This window comes from Athene noctua, chromosome 7 (assembly GCF_965140245.1).
Source record: "Athene noctua chromosome 7, bAthNoc1.hap1.1, whole genome shotgun sequence".
Taxonomy (NCBI): Eukaryota; Metazoa; Chordata; class Aves; order Strigiformes; family Strigidae; genus Athene; species Athene noctua.
The window spans coordinates 2,044,520-2,059,245 of NC_134043.1; the positions used below are offsets into that span (position 1 = coordinate 2,044,520).

Sequence of the window (14,726 nt, forward strand, 5' to 3'; positions counted from 1 at the left end):
ACCAGCGGCGTTTCTGAGTTGTGCTGTGCTTCATCCCTTCGACGAGCTGTTCTGACTGGGAACCAGCGCTCTGTTGCCCAACGTGTCACTAAGCTGGGCTCAGGAGGTGAGCGAGGGGATGCTGCTACGTGTCAGGTGTTAGCTGGGGGGGAATCGAAGAGAATAATCTGACATAAAACGATAATAGGCTTCACGACTGGTAAGGAAAGCAAATACACCTATAAATCTTTAAAGATTAAATGTTTAAATTCGTATTGCACATTTTAAGAGACTGCTTATGGCTTATTCTAAGTTTTCACAGAGACACTAAACAAATTATCCAAAGATTTCTGGCTCATCCAAAATAAAGCACGAGTCCTTGTGCTTTAAAGATGACTTCTGCTAATGCTGTGAATGGACGCCAAAAGGATGTGTGCAAGCAGCCTAACGTACCTGAGAATGATTCCCATTAATCCTAATTTAGACATAAATCACTGCGTTTCATCACTTATCCCCATCTCTTTCGAGTTACAGACGCCGGTGGGTTGATTCCAGGTCACTACAGGCTGCAAATCTAAATTTACAGTCCTAATAAAGCCAAAGCATATACTGAATTACTGGCAATTGCTTCTTTTTCACTTTGAATTTCAACCTGAACATTACTGTGTGTCTTGCTGAAGTGAGACAAGGATGCGTTACGTTTCTGGGCAGTATCTCAACTCAGTCACACTAAGATTAATATTTAGAGAAAAGCAGCCTTCCTTGTACCAATTTAATAATTAAACTGATTTTTAAAATAATCTAATTTAGACTACAGCATTCATGACCCACATTCATCTTTAGACAAAGAAAATAGGCTGCCTAATTTCATCCAAGGAATAAAAAAAAAAAAAAATCTGCAGTTTGTGTCTATGGCAAGAAATGTTTGCTCCGTTGTACTTTGGACCTTCACCAGAGGGGAGAGTGTGTGTCAGAGCTTTCTGGTGTAAAAGTGGGATCAAAGATGCACACGTTTCTCCGCTTACTCATTTTGGTGGGAGGTGTAATGTAGTTGAAGCCCAGGAGTGGGAAGCAGGAAATCCAGGTCTTGCTTCCAATTCTTCCCCAGCTTTCCTCGTGAACTTCGAACAACTTGCTTTATCTCCTGTTTTGTTTGTTTTGTTTTGTTTTTTTTTCTCCATACCCTGGAAATTCTAGCGCTCTTCATGACTGGCAGTCGATGCAAATTAACGCTGATCAATACTCAGCCGCGTTGAGCAGCGCTGCGGTTTACGTGCTGGGGGCTCAGTTCCAGCTTGAGGGGGTTAAGCCGGGCTCAGCGGCTGGTACCTGCCTGTAGCATCGCCCTCACCCTCGTCTGCCACGGTCCCGGGTGGGCTGCAAAGAGCCGGACTCAGCGGTGCGGCAAACGGACCGCCTGCGGCGTGAGTGGCGGCCGTTACCGGGACGTCGTGGTTGTTTCTGAAAATAAGACACCCGGTGTGGGCCCTCACGGACACTCTCCCCTCACAATCTCCCCTCACGGACAGTCTCTCCTCACAATTTCCCCTCACGGTCTCCCCTCACGGGCACTTTCCCCTCACGGACAGTTTCCCCTCACGAAGTCCCCCCGCGACGGGGGGAGCGGCCCCCGCTCCCTTTCGGGGCTGCGCAGGGCGGGCGCTCTCCCCGCCGCTCCCTTCCCGCCCTTGGGCTCTGAGGCGTTTCCCGCGCGGGGCCCCCCCCGCGCCGCCGCCCGCCGCCCGCCCGCTTCCCGCCGCGCCGGGGTTGGCCCCGGCCGCCCCCCGCGTGTCCCGGCCCCGCCCCGGGGGCCGCCCGGCGCCTCCCCGGCCCCCCCCGCGCCCGCCCCCCGCCCGCCCTCGCCCTTCCCACCGCGCCGGGGCCGGGCGGCGGGCGGACCGGGCTGCGCCCAGCGACCCGGGGCTGAGGCGAAGGGCCGATCCTGGCCGCCATGGCCGCGGTGGGTGCCGCGCGGGGGCGGGCGGGGCGCGGCGGGCGGGCTCGGCTCCGGCCGCGGCGGGGCCGGGGCCGGGGGCGGCGGTGCCGGTACCGGCGACGCGACCTTGATGTCTTGGCCTCCCCCGGGGCAGGTGACGAGGGGCACGGCGACGCGGCGCAGCCGGTTGAAGCGCTCCGACGGCAGCACCACCTCCACCAGCTTCATCCTGCGGCAGGTGAGGGGCGGCGGGGCCGGGGGAGTGGTGGTGATGGTGATGGTGTATTTTTTAAATATATTTTCTAAAATATATATATATATATATTTTTAATAAACCACCGGGTGATGCTCTGCCTCCAGCTGTGGGCACCGCACAAGTTGTGGTTGGTGCCCGGCCCCTCCGCGCCCAAACCCGGGGGGAGTTTGGGCACAGGTCAGAGCCGGGCTGAAAACTATAAACCCAGAGAGCTCCAGAATTAGGAGAGGGGCCTAAAAAATCCGACCGAAGTCATGGTTTGTTCTGATGAACGCATGTATTGTGTTCACATTCCGTCCCCGAGCTGCAATTCAGATGTTGGGCTGATTTTTCTACTTATTCCCTGTAATGCTGAGGGCAAGAAATGCACTTTTCTTTAAGAATGGAAGCTGAGATTTTAGTGATCCTGTGACTTAAGGATTTCTGGGGGAAAAAAAAAAAATTACTGTAAAGGTGTCAAGAGCATTGGCATCTCAGTTTGGGGCTTGAGGCTCGTCGGTGCTAATTATACAGCAGCCCTGCTTTCCCCTGGCACTGCGGGAGCAGCCTTAGCGATCTAGATGAAACCTCCTGCTAATAGTTACCCTTTCCTTTTCTGTTTCCAGTCTTACACCCTTGCCTGCCAGATGTCCCTTGGTAACATAAAGACTTAACATCCCGAGTCTCACTGAAGCATCGCTTTCTCTCCTTGAAAGATGCTTCTTAGAGTAAATATTAATTTGCTTTCAAGGTAAAGGAGATAGATTTCTTGGGGCACAGACCTGTATCTGACACCCCCCCAGATTCCTCAGTGACTTCAGTAGAAATTTAAGGAAGCACAAGGAGAGAGGAACAGGGCCCTTGACAAATTCAGGGACACCTGTCATGCGTGGAAGCGTATTTTGCTCAGGATGTGGAAGTTGTGAGGTCGGTCTGTCAAAGGCTGAAATAATCCTTGGAAGTTTTATTTTGCTTTGGGGTGTCTCCTTGTCACTGCTCCAGCCCGGAGCAGAACCGCAGTGGTGTTGGGCTGGCAGTCCCTGTTTCCAGCACCAGCAGAATGAGATATGAGAGTCACAGTAAGAATTTGACGTTTAATGTGATCTCAGCCATGTAAATTAGAGTTGAAACAAGGATAAAGAAATATAATTAGCCAGCGTTAGTCTGTCGTGGTGGTTGAGGAGGGATGTTGCAGGCGGCTGTGGGCCCTTCTCAGAGATGTCCTGGAGAATCTTTCAGCTTGTCAGAAGTGTTGTTCCAGGAGGTGGATTTCGTGCTGGGCTCGCAGGGAAACAGAGGGCTTGTGATTTAGGCAAAGGGAGGGTAATCAGCGTCACCTGGAGCGCTCGGGGTCTGAGGCAGCGACAATGCGACGTGGGATTTTGAAACCTTTGCACGTGGAAGCACTCGCACCAGCACCCAGAGAAAGGTGCTGCTGGTGTGGTGCTGCCTGTCTCCTCAAACAGGGGCTGGGTTACACACCTCAGTCACGTTGCAGAACGTGCGGACACCTGCCCTCTGCACTTCTTCCTCTCTTGGGACGTGGTGTGCTCTGCAGGGGCTGCGTGCCTCAATGTCTGTTTGGCATCTTCCTGGGGGAAAGATGGGGAGACTCGCTTTTACTTCTGACACCCCCCCCAGCCCCAAGGGATTGCTTTACATTCGGTGACATATTTGAGGGGTGCTGCCAAAAAACCCCAGAGAAATCGGGTTGTGGGATGTTTTTGTTTCCATCATGGTTGTAGAGCCATGAGTCCTGCTGGGTGGCAGCCGAGGGATCGGGCAGCGTGTCCACAGCAGCACTGGCACCGGGGCTCTTTCTGAACCAGCATCTGTCTGTGCTGCCCTGGCAGAGGATGGTGCTGTGTCACCTGAAGATAATATAATTTCAGCTCCGTCTAATGCACAGCAAAACATTGATCCATATCAGAACTTGCTTACCCCAAATGAGAAGGCAGCAGACAACTTGTTGTCCCTTCCTGAGGCGACTACCTTGAGACCCTTTCAACAGGCGAGTGCAGTAGCTCTCATCAGTGGGAAGATTTCATTTGAACTTTGTGAGCTGAGCAACAAAACCAACTCTGGGATCGCCTCCCCCCAGCCCTTGCTGGAGGAGAGCACGGTGGGGCTGGGCTGGAGATGTGCTGCTCCTTCACGTGGTGGTCCTCGCTGTGGGGTGATTCAGCTCCGCAGGGCAATGTTTCCTTGGCTCAACGGTGTTTGTGCTGCTCTTTGAGTACTAGAATGAGACAGTTTTCTCAACCTTTGCGTTTTTTCTTTGAGATCAGGGGATTTCGGCTCAGCCAACGCAGAGCAGTCCCAGCTGCCCCGTGTTGCTGTCCTCTCCTCCTGCTGTGAAGTTTTCCCTCATAGCAATGAGGATTTAGAATCACAGAATCATTCAGGTTGGAAAAGCCTCCTGGGATCATCGAGTCCAACCCTCAGCCCAAACCTACAAAGTTCTCCCCTACCCTACATCCCCCCACAGCTCATCCAAACAACCCTTAAACACACTCAGGGATGGTGAATCCACCACCTCCCTGGGCAGCCCATTCTACTCTCTGACCACTCTTTCTGTGAAAATTTTTTCCTAATGGCCAGTCTGAGCCTCCCCTGTTGCAGTTTAAAGCCGTTCCCCCTTGTTCTGTCACCAATCGCCTGTGAGCAGCAGTCACCTGTTTAGAAGCATAAGTGGAAAAAAAAAATCCTAATAGCAGGGATTAACTTCAAGTTACATTGTGGTGGTTGTAGGTATAATTCTAAAAACCCAGAAATTCTGTCAGTAAGATTTGCAATAAATGTCCCAAAAGAGTTTAAATCTTTTGTAGATCTTGTATGTGTTTAGGACTGTGCACCAGCTTCCTGCCCCTCATCCGAAATACAGGTGGAAATTTTATCAGTGGTTCCCTTTTGTGTCAGGAGAGGCACAGGTCCCTCAGATTTGAACTCTTTACTTGACTTTTCATTATGTCGCGTTTTAATTTTTGGTTTCAATCCCTTGGTTGATCTAATTTAGTAAGGGAATATTGTTTGCACGAGCTTTTGAATTTGGGTTTTTGTCAACGCCGCATGGTGATAAGCAAAGACGATCCATTGTGCAGAGTCCTGTGCGTGTGTCAGCAAGGGCAGAGCCCCAGCTCCAGCATCACCAGGGAAGCTGGCACTGCCCAAAATTGCCTCTTCTTGTAGGAAACGCTGCGCTGGAAGACATGGATGGAGTGATGTACAAGCAGGAACAGGTAGGTATGTGCTGAAAATCAACGGGCTGGTATAAAAAAAAAAAACCAAAAGCCCTGCTGAGTAAGATCACTCGTGTCCTGGAGTGACCTGGGGTGCAGGAGGTTCCCGGATTGTTGGCTGGGCACCTCTGTCTCCAGTGGCATGGCTGAGGCTGCGAGTAAACCTGGCGCTGAAGCTGTTAAGTGCAGTTATTTGAGCAAGGAATGGGTGTACAAAATTGTTCCTCTTACGTGGCAGGTGCTGCTCAGTTATATTTAAGAACCCCCTTAAGGGACTGAAGTCAATTATAAGACAATAATTAGGTCAGCTGAAAACATATGCTTGTAATTTTGCAAAATACTGTCACAATAATTCATTGTTGTTTTTTTCTGGAAGATTTTATTTTCCCACCGCTTATTTTGACGTGGTGACTTGTGAGTAGATGCAATTTTTTTTTTTTTTTCCTTTGACTTCTGGTAGCGTCAGTTTTATGGCCTGTGGTTTTTAATGGAATTAATTTCACTGAGAAAAGTTAAGCGGCCTGTGAAGCACAACACGAGTCACCCAGAGGTGTCGAAAGAAAGCGCCACAGTGGCTGCTCCTTACTGCGGGGAGCCCCGGGTGGGTGAGTGGGGCCAGGGCTGCAGCTATAGGTGTGTGTGCCAGGAATCATTAAAACCTTTTATGCATATGCTAATACAATTTTGGGAGGGAAAATAACACACAGTGAATGGTTCCATCTGTGTAACAGGACTGGGGATCCCCAAGGGAAGGTCAGCATCTGAGAAAGGGGCTTTTACACTTGGGGGTGGGTTGACAGAGGTCTGAGCAGGGGTCCTGTGGTGCTGGAGGTGGAAGCTGGGCCTCCCTCCTCCTCCTCCTTGCTCCTCAGCTCGGCCGGGTGTCTCCCTGCAGCAGTGCCCATCTGGGGTGTGTGTGAAATGTCTACACATTTTGCTTTCTCTTGAGCAAACCACAGCCCTTAGCACAGGTGTGACCGAACATCTCCTTATTCTGGGTGTCCTTCAGCACACCCTTTCTCATTTACAGAAGGTTTTGTGCGATTAGCTTCCATGAGGTGGTCTGTGTTGAAGAGCTGTGTTGTAACTCTGCTTCTGAAGGTGTAACCAGAATTGCAGTTGGGTCGTGGGCTGATGGTTTGGTCCCTAACGGGGCTGTGACTTGTCTGCTCATGTGCTGGATTGCCTCGCTGCGTAACGTTACCATAACTTAACCTGCTTGAAATGAAATACAGAGTTATCTGCTCTTCAATATCAGCAGATATAAAGCAAAATCTTCTTGAAACACTCATGGTAATTGGTGGAAATCCTTTCCAGGTCATGTCAGAGGCTTCAAATAAAACCACTGAGTGTACCTGTTCAGTCCAAGCATGTTTAACTCTATATAAAACTATATTTAGACATGCAGTTTATTTCTGGAAGTTTTCTGCTGCTTATGTATAGAGGTAGTTGAAGTCAATTTTCTTTTAAGACATAGTTACACTCAGTGTTATATCTCTGGCAGTGCTTGTGCTTTCCCCTTTTAAATATCATTTTTCTTATGTAATATTGAGAGGAAAAGAAAACCAGCATTTTCTGTTATTAGACCAGCTCTCAAGCTGTACAACATTTTAAAAAGTTAATGACATTCTGACAAAAAAAAAAAAAAAGAAAAAAAGAAAAAGTTTACTATCTTTCAAAAGAGTTTTGTTGCCTTGTTATCAGATGAGGTTTTTTTGTGTGTGTGGAGATGGGATTGGGGTGTCCTTCCTGCAGGACCAAGCGGTGGACCCTAGCTGGACGTTGGCATCTGCACTCAGATATTTTCTTGGGAAGCTTTAAGGGTGTCTGAGTTTGTCATTTGTAAACTCTGAAAACCTTTCCCCTGGCACACAGGACACGGAGCGACCCCGTTCCCCCTCAGGTGTGCCTTTGCAGACGCAGAGCACGCGAGGCTGCTCATCGGCTCCGCAGATATTAACCTTAAGTACGTACATCGACATTTTCAAGAGCAATCATGGCCTGAGGGACAGGTTTGAGTTTTGTTGCTGTTTTTTGCTGACTGTCCTGTAAAGGAGTGATCTGAATTAGGGGAATCAACATTTGGCCCTTGCTCATCAGTGATGTATGTAGTGACTGTTTCTGAACAAACTTTTTAACGTGCATTTGAATTTTTTTCCCCTTCAATTCTGCATTTTTTTGTCTTAAAGTCATTTTTCTCAGAATGAAATGAGACCTCAGTTGATGACCTTGAGCCTTTGGTCTTTGGTAATACAGGTTTTCTGGTACTCGGGAGGCGGATGGTGCTGAGTCGTGTGGTCCATCCAACCCGGGTATGCGATGAACCAGGCATTTCTCAAAATCAAATGCTGGTTAAATTGATAAAATACATATCTGCAAAGGAGCAGATTAGAATTTCAGTAATTTACCAGGATGAGCTCAATTCTACGATGAGTCATTAATTTCTAAAATATAACTTACTGTCATAGAATATGATTATCCCTTAGACACAGGACTGGATCGTTGTTTTTCTCTGTACAGCGTTTAGAAACTGTTAAAGCATTTGACAGTTGAATAAAAGATTCAACCCTTTCTCCAGAGAACATAAGCCTTGTCTGCATGACAGAGTGACATTGTTTTAACTCACCTTTCTTCTTAAATTGGTGTAGTTAGCTCATACCACAGTTGCATCTCTCAAGTTTAAACTGTGCTTAAGACCAGTTTACTCTGTAAATCTACATATTTAGGTTAATAAGGTAAAGTAAGGCGTGCTTGAACTGAAGTAAATGTTCCTGGAGTGTCTTGCTGACAACCCCAACAGTACCCCAACAGTTGTTTGACTTTCAGGCTGGTTTGCAGTTTTCTCTTGTGTACAGCACCATGGAGTAAATTTACAAAAGGTCCTGTGAGCTTTGGGAGAAATTGGTGTTTTCCACTGCCATCATCAAGGCCTGAATTTAATTTCCAAGTCACAGAGGTGATTTTGGAAGATGGCCTGCTGCTGGAGGCCCGAGGTGAGGCCATCCCTTGTGTGCTAGGCAGGGGCTGTACCCGGGGGGAGACCCTGGGCAGCCTGAGCCGTGCAGCCTGGCGCCGGGATGATCCGAGCCACCACCACGGGATTGGCCTGCGATGCCTCGGAGAGCTTTCATGGAATTGCCTCCTGCCAGCTGGAGAGGAACCATCCGACCAACAGCCCCAGCTCGGCTTGGAAGAGAAGATGTGTTGTGACCCTCGGTGAGGCTCGTAATGACAACGGCGATTAGAGGAGAACCACGGCAATGACAAGGGCTGACAGAGAACCAAACTTTGCTCCTGCTGGGCGTGTTTCAGCGGTGGAGGGTGCTGCGTCTGAGCAGCTTCAGCAGCGGTGAGCCCGATGGTTAGATGATACCTCCCCATAACTTCCTACGGGATGCTGCCTGTGTGGATTAACTCGGAGTCGTGGGATACACAGCTGATGGCTTTTCCGGAGTTCTCTTCTGATATGGCTTGAGAGGCTGGTGGACTTGGAGCATGTGCCCTGTTCTTGGCTTCCCTGTTGGTGGCACAGCTGGTGGCACGTGGCTGTCACACCTACACGTGTGCATCTGCCTTCCCAAAAGCTGCCTTGTCCTCTCTAACGGTGTTGCTTTGATCCCAGACGCCCCAAAATCCTGCCTTGGTTGGGTTTCTCCTTGAGGGGGAGGAGGTGGGTGGGGGACAAACTTCAGAAGTTTGAAATAACAGTAGAAGGAAGCTTAAATGGATTTTTTTATTATTATAAAACAAAGAGTTGGCTTATCTCCTTAATTCTGCCACCACTTCATCTGACGGTGAAGAAGCCAACAGACTCCTGCAACTTTTATTTCTTCATCTGGAAAGCGAGTGTTAACTATGTGTCTCTGTGTCACCGGGAAGCTTAATTGAATGTTTCTTAATATACTAATTGAATCTCAAATTAGATTCCCACTTAGCGTTCCATTAGAAAAGGAAAAAGATTTTTTTTCTGTGTGTCTGTTTGCAAGCAAATAATGATCACGATTGCCTTCTTTAAAAAAAAAAATAATCCCCCAGTTGTTTTTTTGGTCTTGTCCAGAGTCATCTATCAGCCTTTTTAGGCAGGGTCACTAGATTATTTTCATAATAAGCTGTTGTCCTCCCGGCTCCGTGAGCGTGGCCGGTGCAGGACGTGGAAGTGGAACAGGATTCATGTCCTCAGCATGCCAGTGCTCGTAGTGCTGCAGCCCTGCTAGTGGGAACTGGTGCACAAGAACAGCTAAAAAGATTGTCAGAAACCTGGTAGGTCACCGCTAACTAAATTACCAGGGTCCCTTATGTGTATTTGATGGAGTCATTGGCGCGGATTCATAAAAGTCTGTGCCTTTGAAATTCTCACTTTAAAAATTTTATGTCCTGTTCTTCAGCAGATGTGCTGACCGGCTTATTGTCTCCATGGTAACAAGGTTTCGTTTTTAAAATAGCCTAAAGTCACAAAAGAGAAGTCAAGATATTAATAGCATAAGCAGCGTAGGTATGAATAAAAAAATAGGATTTGGCTATTCCTCATCCAAAATTTCTTGTATTTTGGAGTTGTCTGTCTCTTTGTACATACTGTGGGTGTTTGCTTAAATGTGTCTTTCTAGTGCGACCTATAAAATTAATTCTCTTTATTCATGCAATGTTACTGCAATGAAATATTTACATGATTACAGTAACACTTAGAATACTAGCATGATACCAAATGTATAATACTTAATAGGTAACCATTTAAAAAAAATAAAAATCTTTACAAACATGCTGGGCACACAACGGTGTAAATGCGAGGTGCCCCTGCTGTCCCCTTTCTGCGATGGGGAGACTGGAGGCAGAAGTGCTGCGTGACTTGATAAACCCCATGTTAAATCCGGGGCTCGAGCGCCCCGGGCAGCTCCATCCCCACCTCCCAACGCCCGCCACCTTCTGACGGTCTCAACGATATTTTTCTTACCAAACAGTAACAGAATGTGCAGAACTCCAGTTGTGTGATTACAGTGTAACGCTGCACACTAGAGCCATTTTAGCAGATTTTGGGAGCCCGAGCCATGCACAGGCTCTGCCTGCGTTTGCTGTCATGCAGTTTCTATGGACACCAATGGTTTGTGTCAAATGCAATCTCGATGCGATTGTCTGTGCTGAATATGGAGAAAACAGAGATGATTACATGGGACTCCAAACCTGTATTTGCTAAAATACATTGAAAAGAATATGGTAGAGACAGAAATAGCTTTTCCCTAAACCCGTTTAGGTCTTGGGTGACCCACAGAGTTGGGAAAAATAGCTTCTTAACTCCTTTCTGCTGGTTTCAGGGTTATATGGGAAAGCCTGCTGGGTATAATCTTCAAAATTCTGACTTAAAAAATAATGAATTACAGCTCTAGTGAAACAAAACTTAGATGGGAACTTCTTCAGCCACTTGTGATGTTAAAAAGGTCTCCTATTAAAGGCAGTTTTTGGCTAACAGTCAAACGTAGTAAAACCAATCAGAAGGTGATTTTGGTAATGGATGTCAGACAACTTGACAACTGAGAAAAGACGTCGAAAACATGTTTAGAGTCTGAGTAACAACGTGTCTCTTGTCTGCTGTATTCATTTATTACTTGGCTGCTTGTAATGAAGTCTCCAGCTGTCCCTGGTGTTTTGGGGCAGTGGGATGTGTGGGTCATAGATAGGACTTGTGTGCCTCCCCTCTCACTCTAACCAAAATTGGAAGCTTTCTTAAAAGATGAGGAGGAAGGTTGGAGATCCTTGCCCCTGCAAGTCATCTGTGGCGTGTACAAATGAAGTGTATTTTTGCCACTGACTGGCTTTGGGACCTTTCACAAGTGGCGGGGCTGTTCCTGTACGGCTGTTGGGAGTTTTGGTGCTGGCATTCCCACGGGTGATTTCTCGTCTGGGAGTGGTCCCACACCAATCTATGTGCCTTCTGCTTTTTGCAAAGCGATTTGCGCCTGTTTTTTTGTGAGATCTGGGCTGTAGCACGTTAAATGCTTTAACATTCTACAGTAAAAATACATCTTAGTAGTTACACTCCTGTCACATTCCCTCTTAATAATAAACCCTCTTTGCTCTCTGTTTCCTTGACACTTTTTATGATTAGCATCACAGTTTTGGGGAAAACCTTTTTTTTTGTTCTAAATAAGAGATCTAATGTCCTTAAGTAAGAGCCACTTTTGAATGCTGGATTCTGATGGCTTTGTGTGGCTTGAGTCTGGGTTCTGACGTCTTTTCTTGCACAGAATAAGCAATATTATAGCTGTAATCTTTATTTAGTTTTACTTATATTCTGTTTCTGCTATCATTTGTATTTTTATGCCAGTGCCTAACTGGCAACTTTTTTTTCCTAGCTTATATAATATATCATTTTTCCATTTATACATACAGACAGCGGGAACTGTCCCTATGTCCCAATATTTATTTAGGTTAATACACTTAATGCATTTTGATATTCTTTGCAAAATTTGATATCCTGATTCAGATAATGTAGTAAAATACTACAGGTCAGAGTTTGAAACCACCTTTTGAAACACTTTTTTCTTTGAAAGTCAAAATAATCCTTTTCTTGGGATAATCTGGTAGTTTCTGCCCAGTGATATTCCATTATTTTTGCACATTTCATTTGTAGAAATATTTCTAGTGATTTATTCTCTGGGAGGAAGAAGAGGCAGCGTGGTGAGGCAGTGAGCTGCACGTGGACAGCTTCTGTAAGCAGATTCCCATCGGATCTGGAAGTAATGTGTCCTGCTGAAGCGCTCCTCCTGCAGTGATTATTTTGTGGGGGGAATGGTCTGTCAGCTGAAATTGTAGAGGTCTGCATTTTCTGGCAGAATAGTGGAATCTCTTTGTGTAGTGCTTACAAAAATTAGTTCTTTATTATTATAAGTATTTAATGAAGAAGATTGCATCTTTGGTGTTTCTGTGTGTGCTTAAGTTTACATCCTAACAGGTGTTTTAGGGACATTCCCAGTATTGCTGCCTGGGCATCGTCTGGCCCTTTGGTTTTGTTTCTTGTGCTTTCCATGAAGAGCTGCTCTCATACCACTCGTTGGGTGGGAATACATGTGTTTTGTGAACTATAACCAAGCTTACGCCTGAATTACTGTTGGCAGGAGGGACTTGTAAAGGCACTCATGTGTATGCTGAAAGAGGAGGTGGCACTTGTGGTGTGGTTTTGGGAAGCCAAGCTGGTTTTGTGGTGCGTTCTGCAGTAGTGGGACCCAACAGGCAGGAGTCACTTGCCTGAGCTCTGGTGTCTGGTCCCATGTTGGACATCCCAGGCTTTCCCAGCTGAGGGCATCCAAGGACACCATGCTGCGGCAGGTAGGAGGGAGGATCTGGGTGCTCATGGGAGACCATCACCCTGCTGCAGCCCCACAGGATTTGCTGGGTGATCTGAAGCAACCTTAGACACCTGAGTTGGAGCAGGAGAATCCCATCCACCATGTTATGGAGGAAAATCTACGCTCCTCACTTGTGATGGCAGTAAGCCTTGATAACTACAAGGTTACATGTCTCTTTCTGAAGGGAAAGGTAGATTACTTCATGATTTTCCAACCAAATTGTATATTTGATTTGAATTTTGCTTGCCTTAATTCCTGTGGCGAGATATATTCTTCACTTCCTACCTTATGGGTTCAGTAGTACCTTGTCCTGCACAAGACCTTCTTGGTGACAACACTCACGTCACGCATAAATGTTCTACTCCGGTTTTTGTGAAGTGCTTTTGGAGCCCTTTATCACAAAGGCACTGGGTACCTTCAAGTTCCTGAGTGGAAGTTTTGTATTAAGAATTAGTTGAAATAAAATTCTGCTGAAGTTGGGCTGCAAGTTCTGCTAAAACATCTATGCCTGTTGTGGCTGTTTTTGTGATCATGCTTAGAAATGCAGGACGTGTCTGTAAATGGTGCAGAAGCAAAGTGTTTATCCTGAGAAATGGAGATCCCGTTCCCCTGCCTCCCCCAGTTAATACACCAGGTCAGACTCTCCTGAGCCCCTCCAGTGGCAGATTCTCCATGGCCAGCCAGCAGCACGGCACTGGTCATAGATGCTGAGCCCCAAGAGGAATGGTTTCTTCTTAAATACAGAAGATGTGGAGGCATGAAAGGAAACCTATTCCAAACTCAGTTCTTACTATAGACTGGTTGGCCTGATCTGCTGTGCCTGGAGGGGCGGCCGTTCCTTGGGTGATCTCTTCTTAGCAGTTAAAACTGATTTTCCCATTAGGAGATATTTTATAGGCTGGTGGGGTTTTTTTCCCTTCCTTTTATTCATCTTAGAGTGATAAAAATGACCTCGGCACTAGACATTTCTTGGGGCTTAATGGCCAGTTGTGGTTAATGTCCTGAGATATATTAAACATCCAGCCAATCATTAATCTTCAAAGTGCCTGGTAGCAATTATGGCTTAAATATCCTTCTCCTGCTTTGGCTTTGATCATCTTTGGCCATTAGAAGCATCTCCACCTCCCTCTGTACCCTCCCCACACGTTGGGATCATGGGGAGAAAGCCTGCCTCCTGCGGGGCGATACCAGGCGCTGCTCCGACGCGCTGGCTGTGGGAACACGAGATGTGTGACCAGGGGTGTCAGACGGGAGAGCTGGTGCTGGCGGTGCTGGGTGGCAGCAGTAATGAAACATCTTCACGTTTCTGTGGACTGTGATAGGGGGAGAAGGAATCCAGGACTGCCAAATGTAACCTACTTCCTTAGAGAAAAAGGTCAGGTCGGAGACAGAGAGAAATGAAGAATGAGATGGGGTTAAAACAGCATTGGGAAGGTGAAAGGAGAGCCAGGACCATCGTTGGAGCATGGGTTGAGTGGTGGGTGGGAAGGATATTTGTGAAATGAAGGGAGAGTTGAGCAGGTTTGGAAATGAGGTGCTGGAGGTACAGGTAGATGGGCATCGCCGTGTGCCAGAACAGACCTTTGCGTGGTGCTTTCCTTCCTGCCACATTCACCCTTTTAAAACTGATTTCCCTCTTCTGCCCTTGTTTCGCCTCCCATCGCTGAGTTGCTTTTGCTCACAAGGCTCCTGTGCTGTCTCCTGCAGCTCATGGCCCTGTTTCTCTTCTCTGCCCTCCTCCAGCTCTGCTGTTGGCATTCTCATCCTCTTCCAAAAAACTCCCCCCGACCCCTGGCCTTGGCTTGTCTGTCTCCTTTCTCACCCCATGTGCCTCTCGTTCCTCCACTCTGAATTTCAGCAGCTGCCTCATTACCCGGTTTTGTATAAAAGAGTAGGAAGAGGGGAAATCACAAATTTTTACTTAAGTAACTATTTAAATTTAACTAAGGACAGTATGTGGGATTTTTTTGTTGTTTGCTTTTTTCCTGGGAATGTTGTTG

The 14,726-nt window shown here is 47.1% G+C and overlaps 1 protein-coding gene across 4 annotated transcripts in view; it reads left to right on the forward strand.

Annotated features, from left to right (window-relative positions):
- The first annotated feature begins 1,835 nt into the window (after nucleotides 1–1,835).
- The window catches only part of CACNB4 (calcium voltage-gated channel auxiliary subunit beta 4), a 107,668-nt gene continuing 94,777 nt past the window's right edge, over nucleotides 1,836–14,726 (forward strand). For all 4 annotated transcript variants that reach the window (XM_074911313.1, XM_074911316.1, XM_074911317.1 and 1 more), the window contains exons 1-2: nucleotides 1,836–1,939; nucleotides 2,070–2,153. In XM_074911313.1, the coding sequence (XP_074767414.1) occupies nucleotides 1,931–1,939; nucleotides 2,070–2,153 (93 nt within the window). In that variant the 5' untranslated portion in view covers nucleotides 1,836–1,930. The remainder of the gene's footprint in view (nucleotides 1,940–2,069; nucleotides 2,154–14,726) is intronic.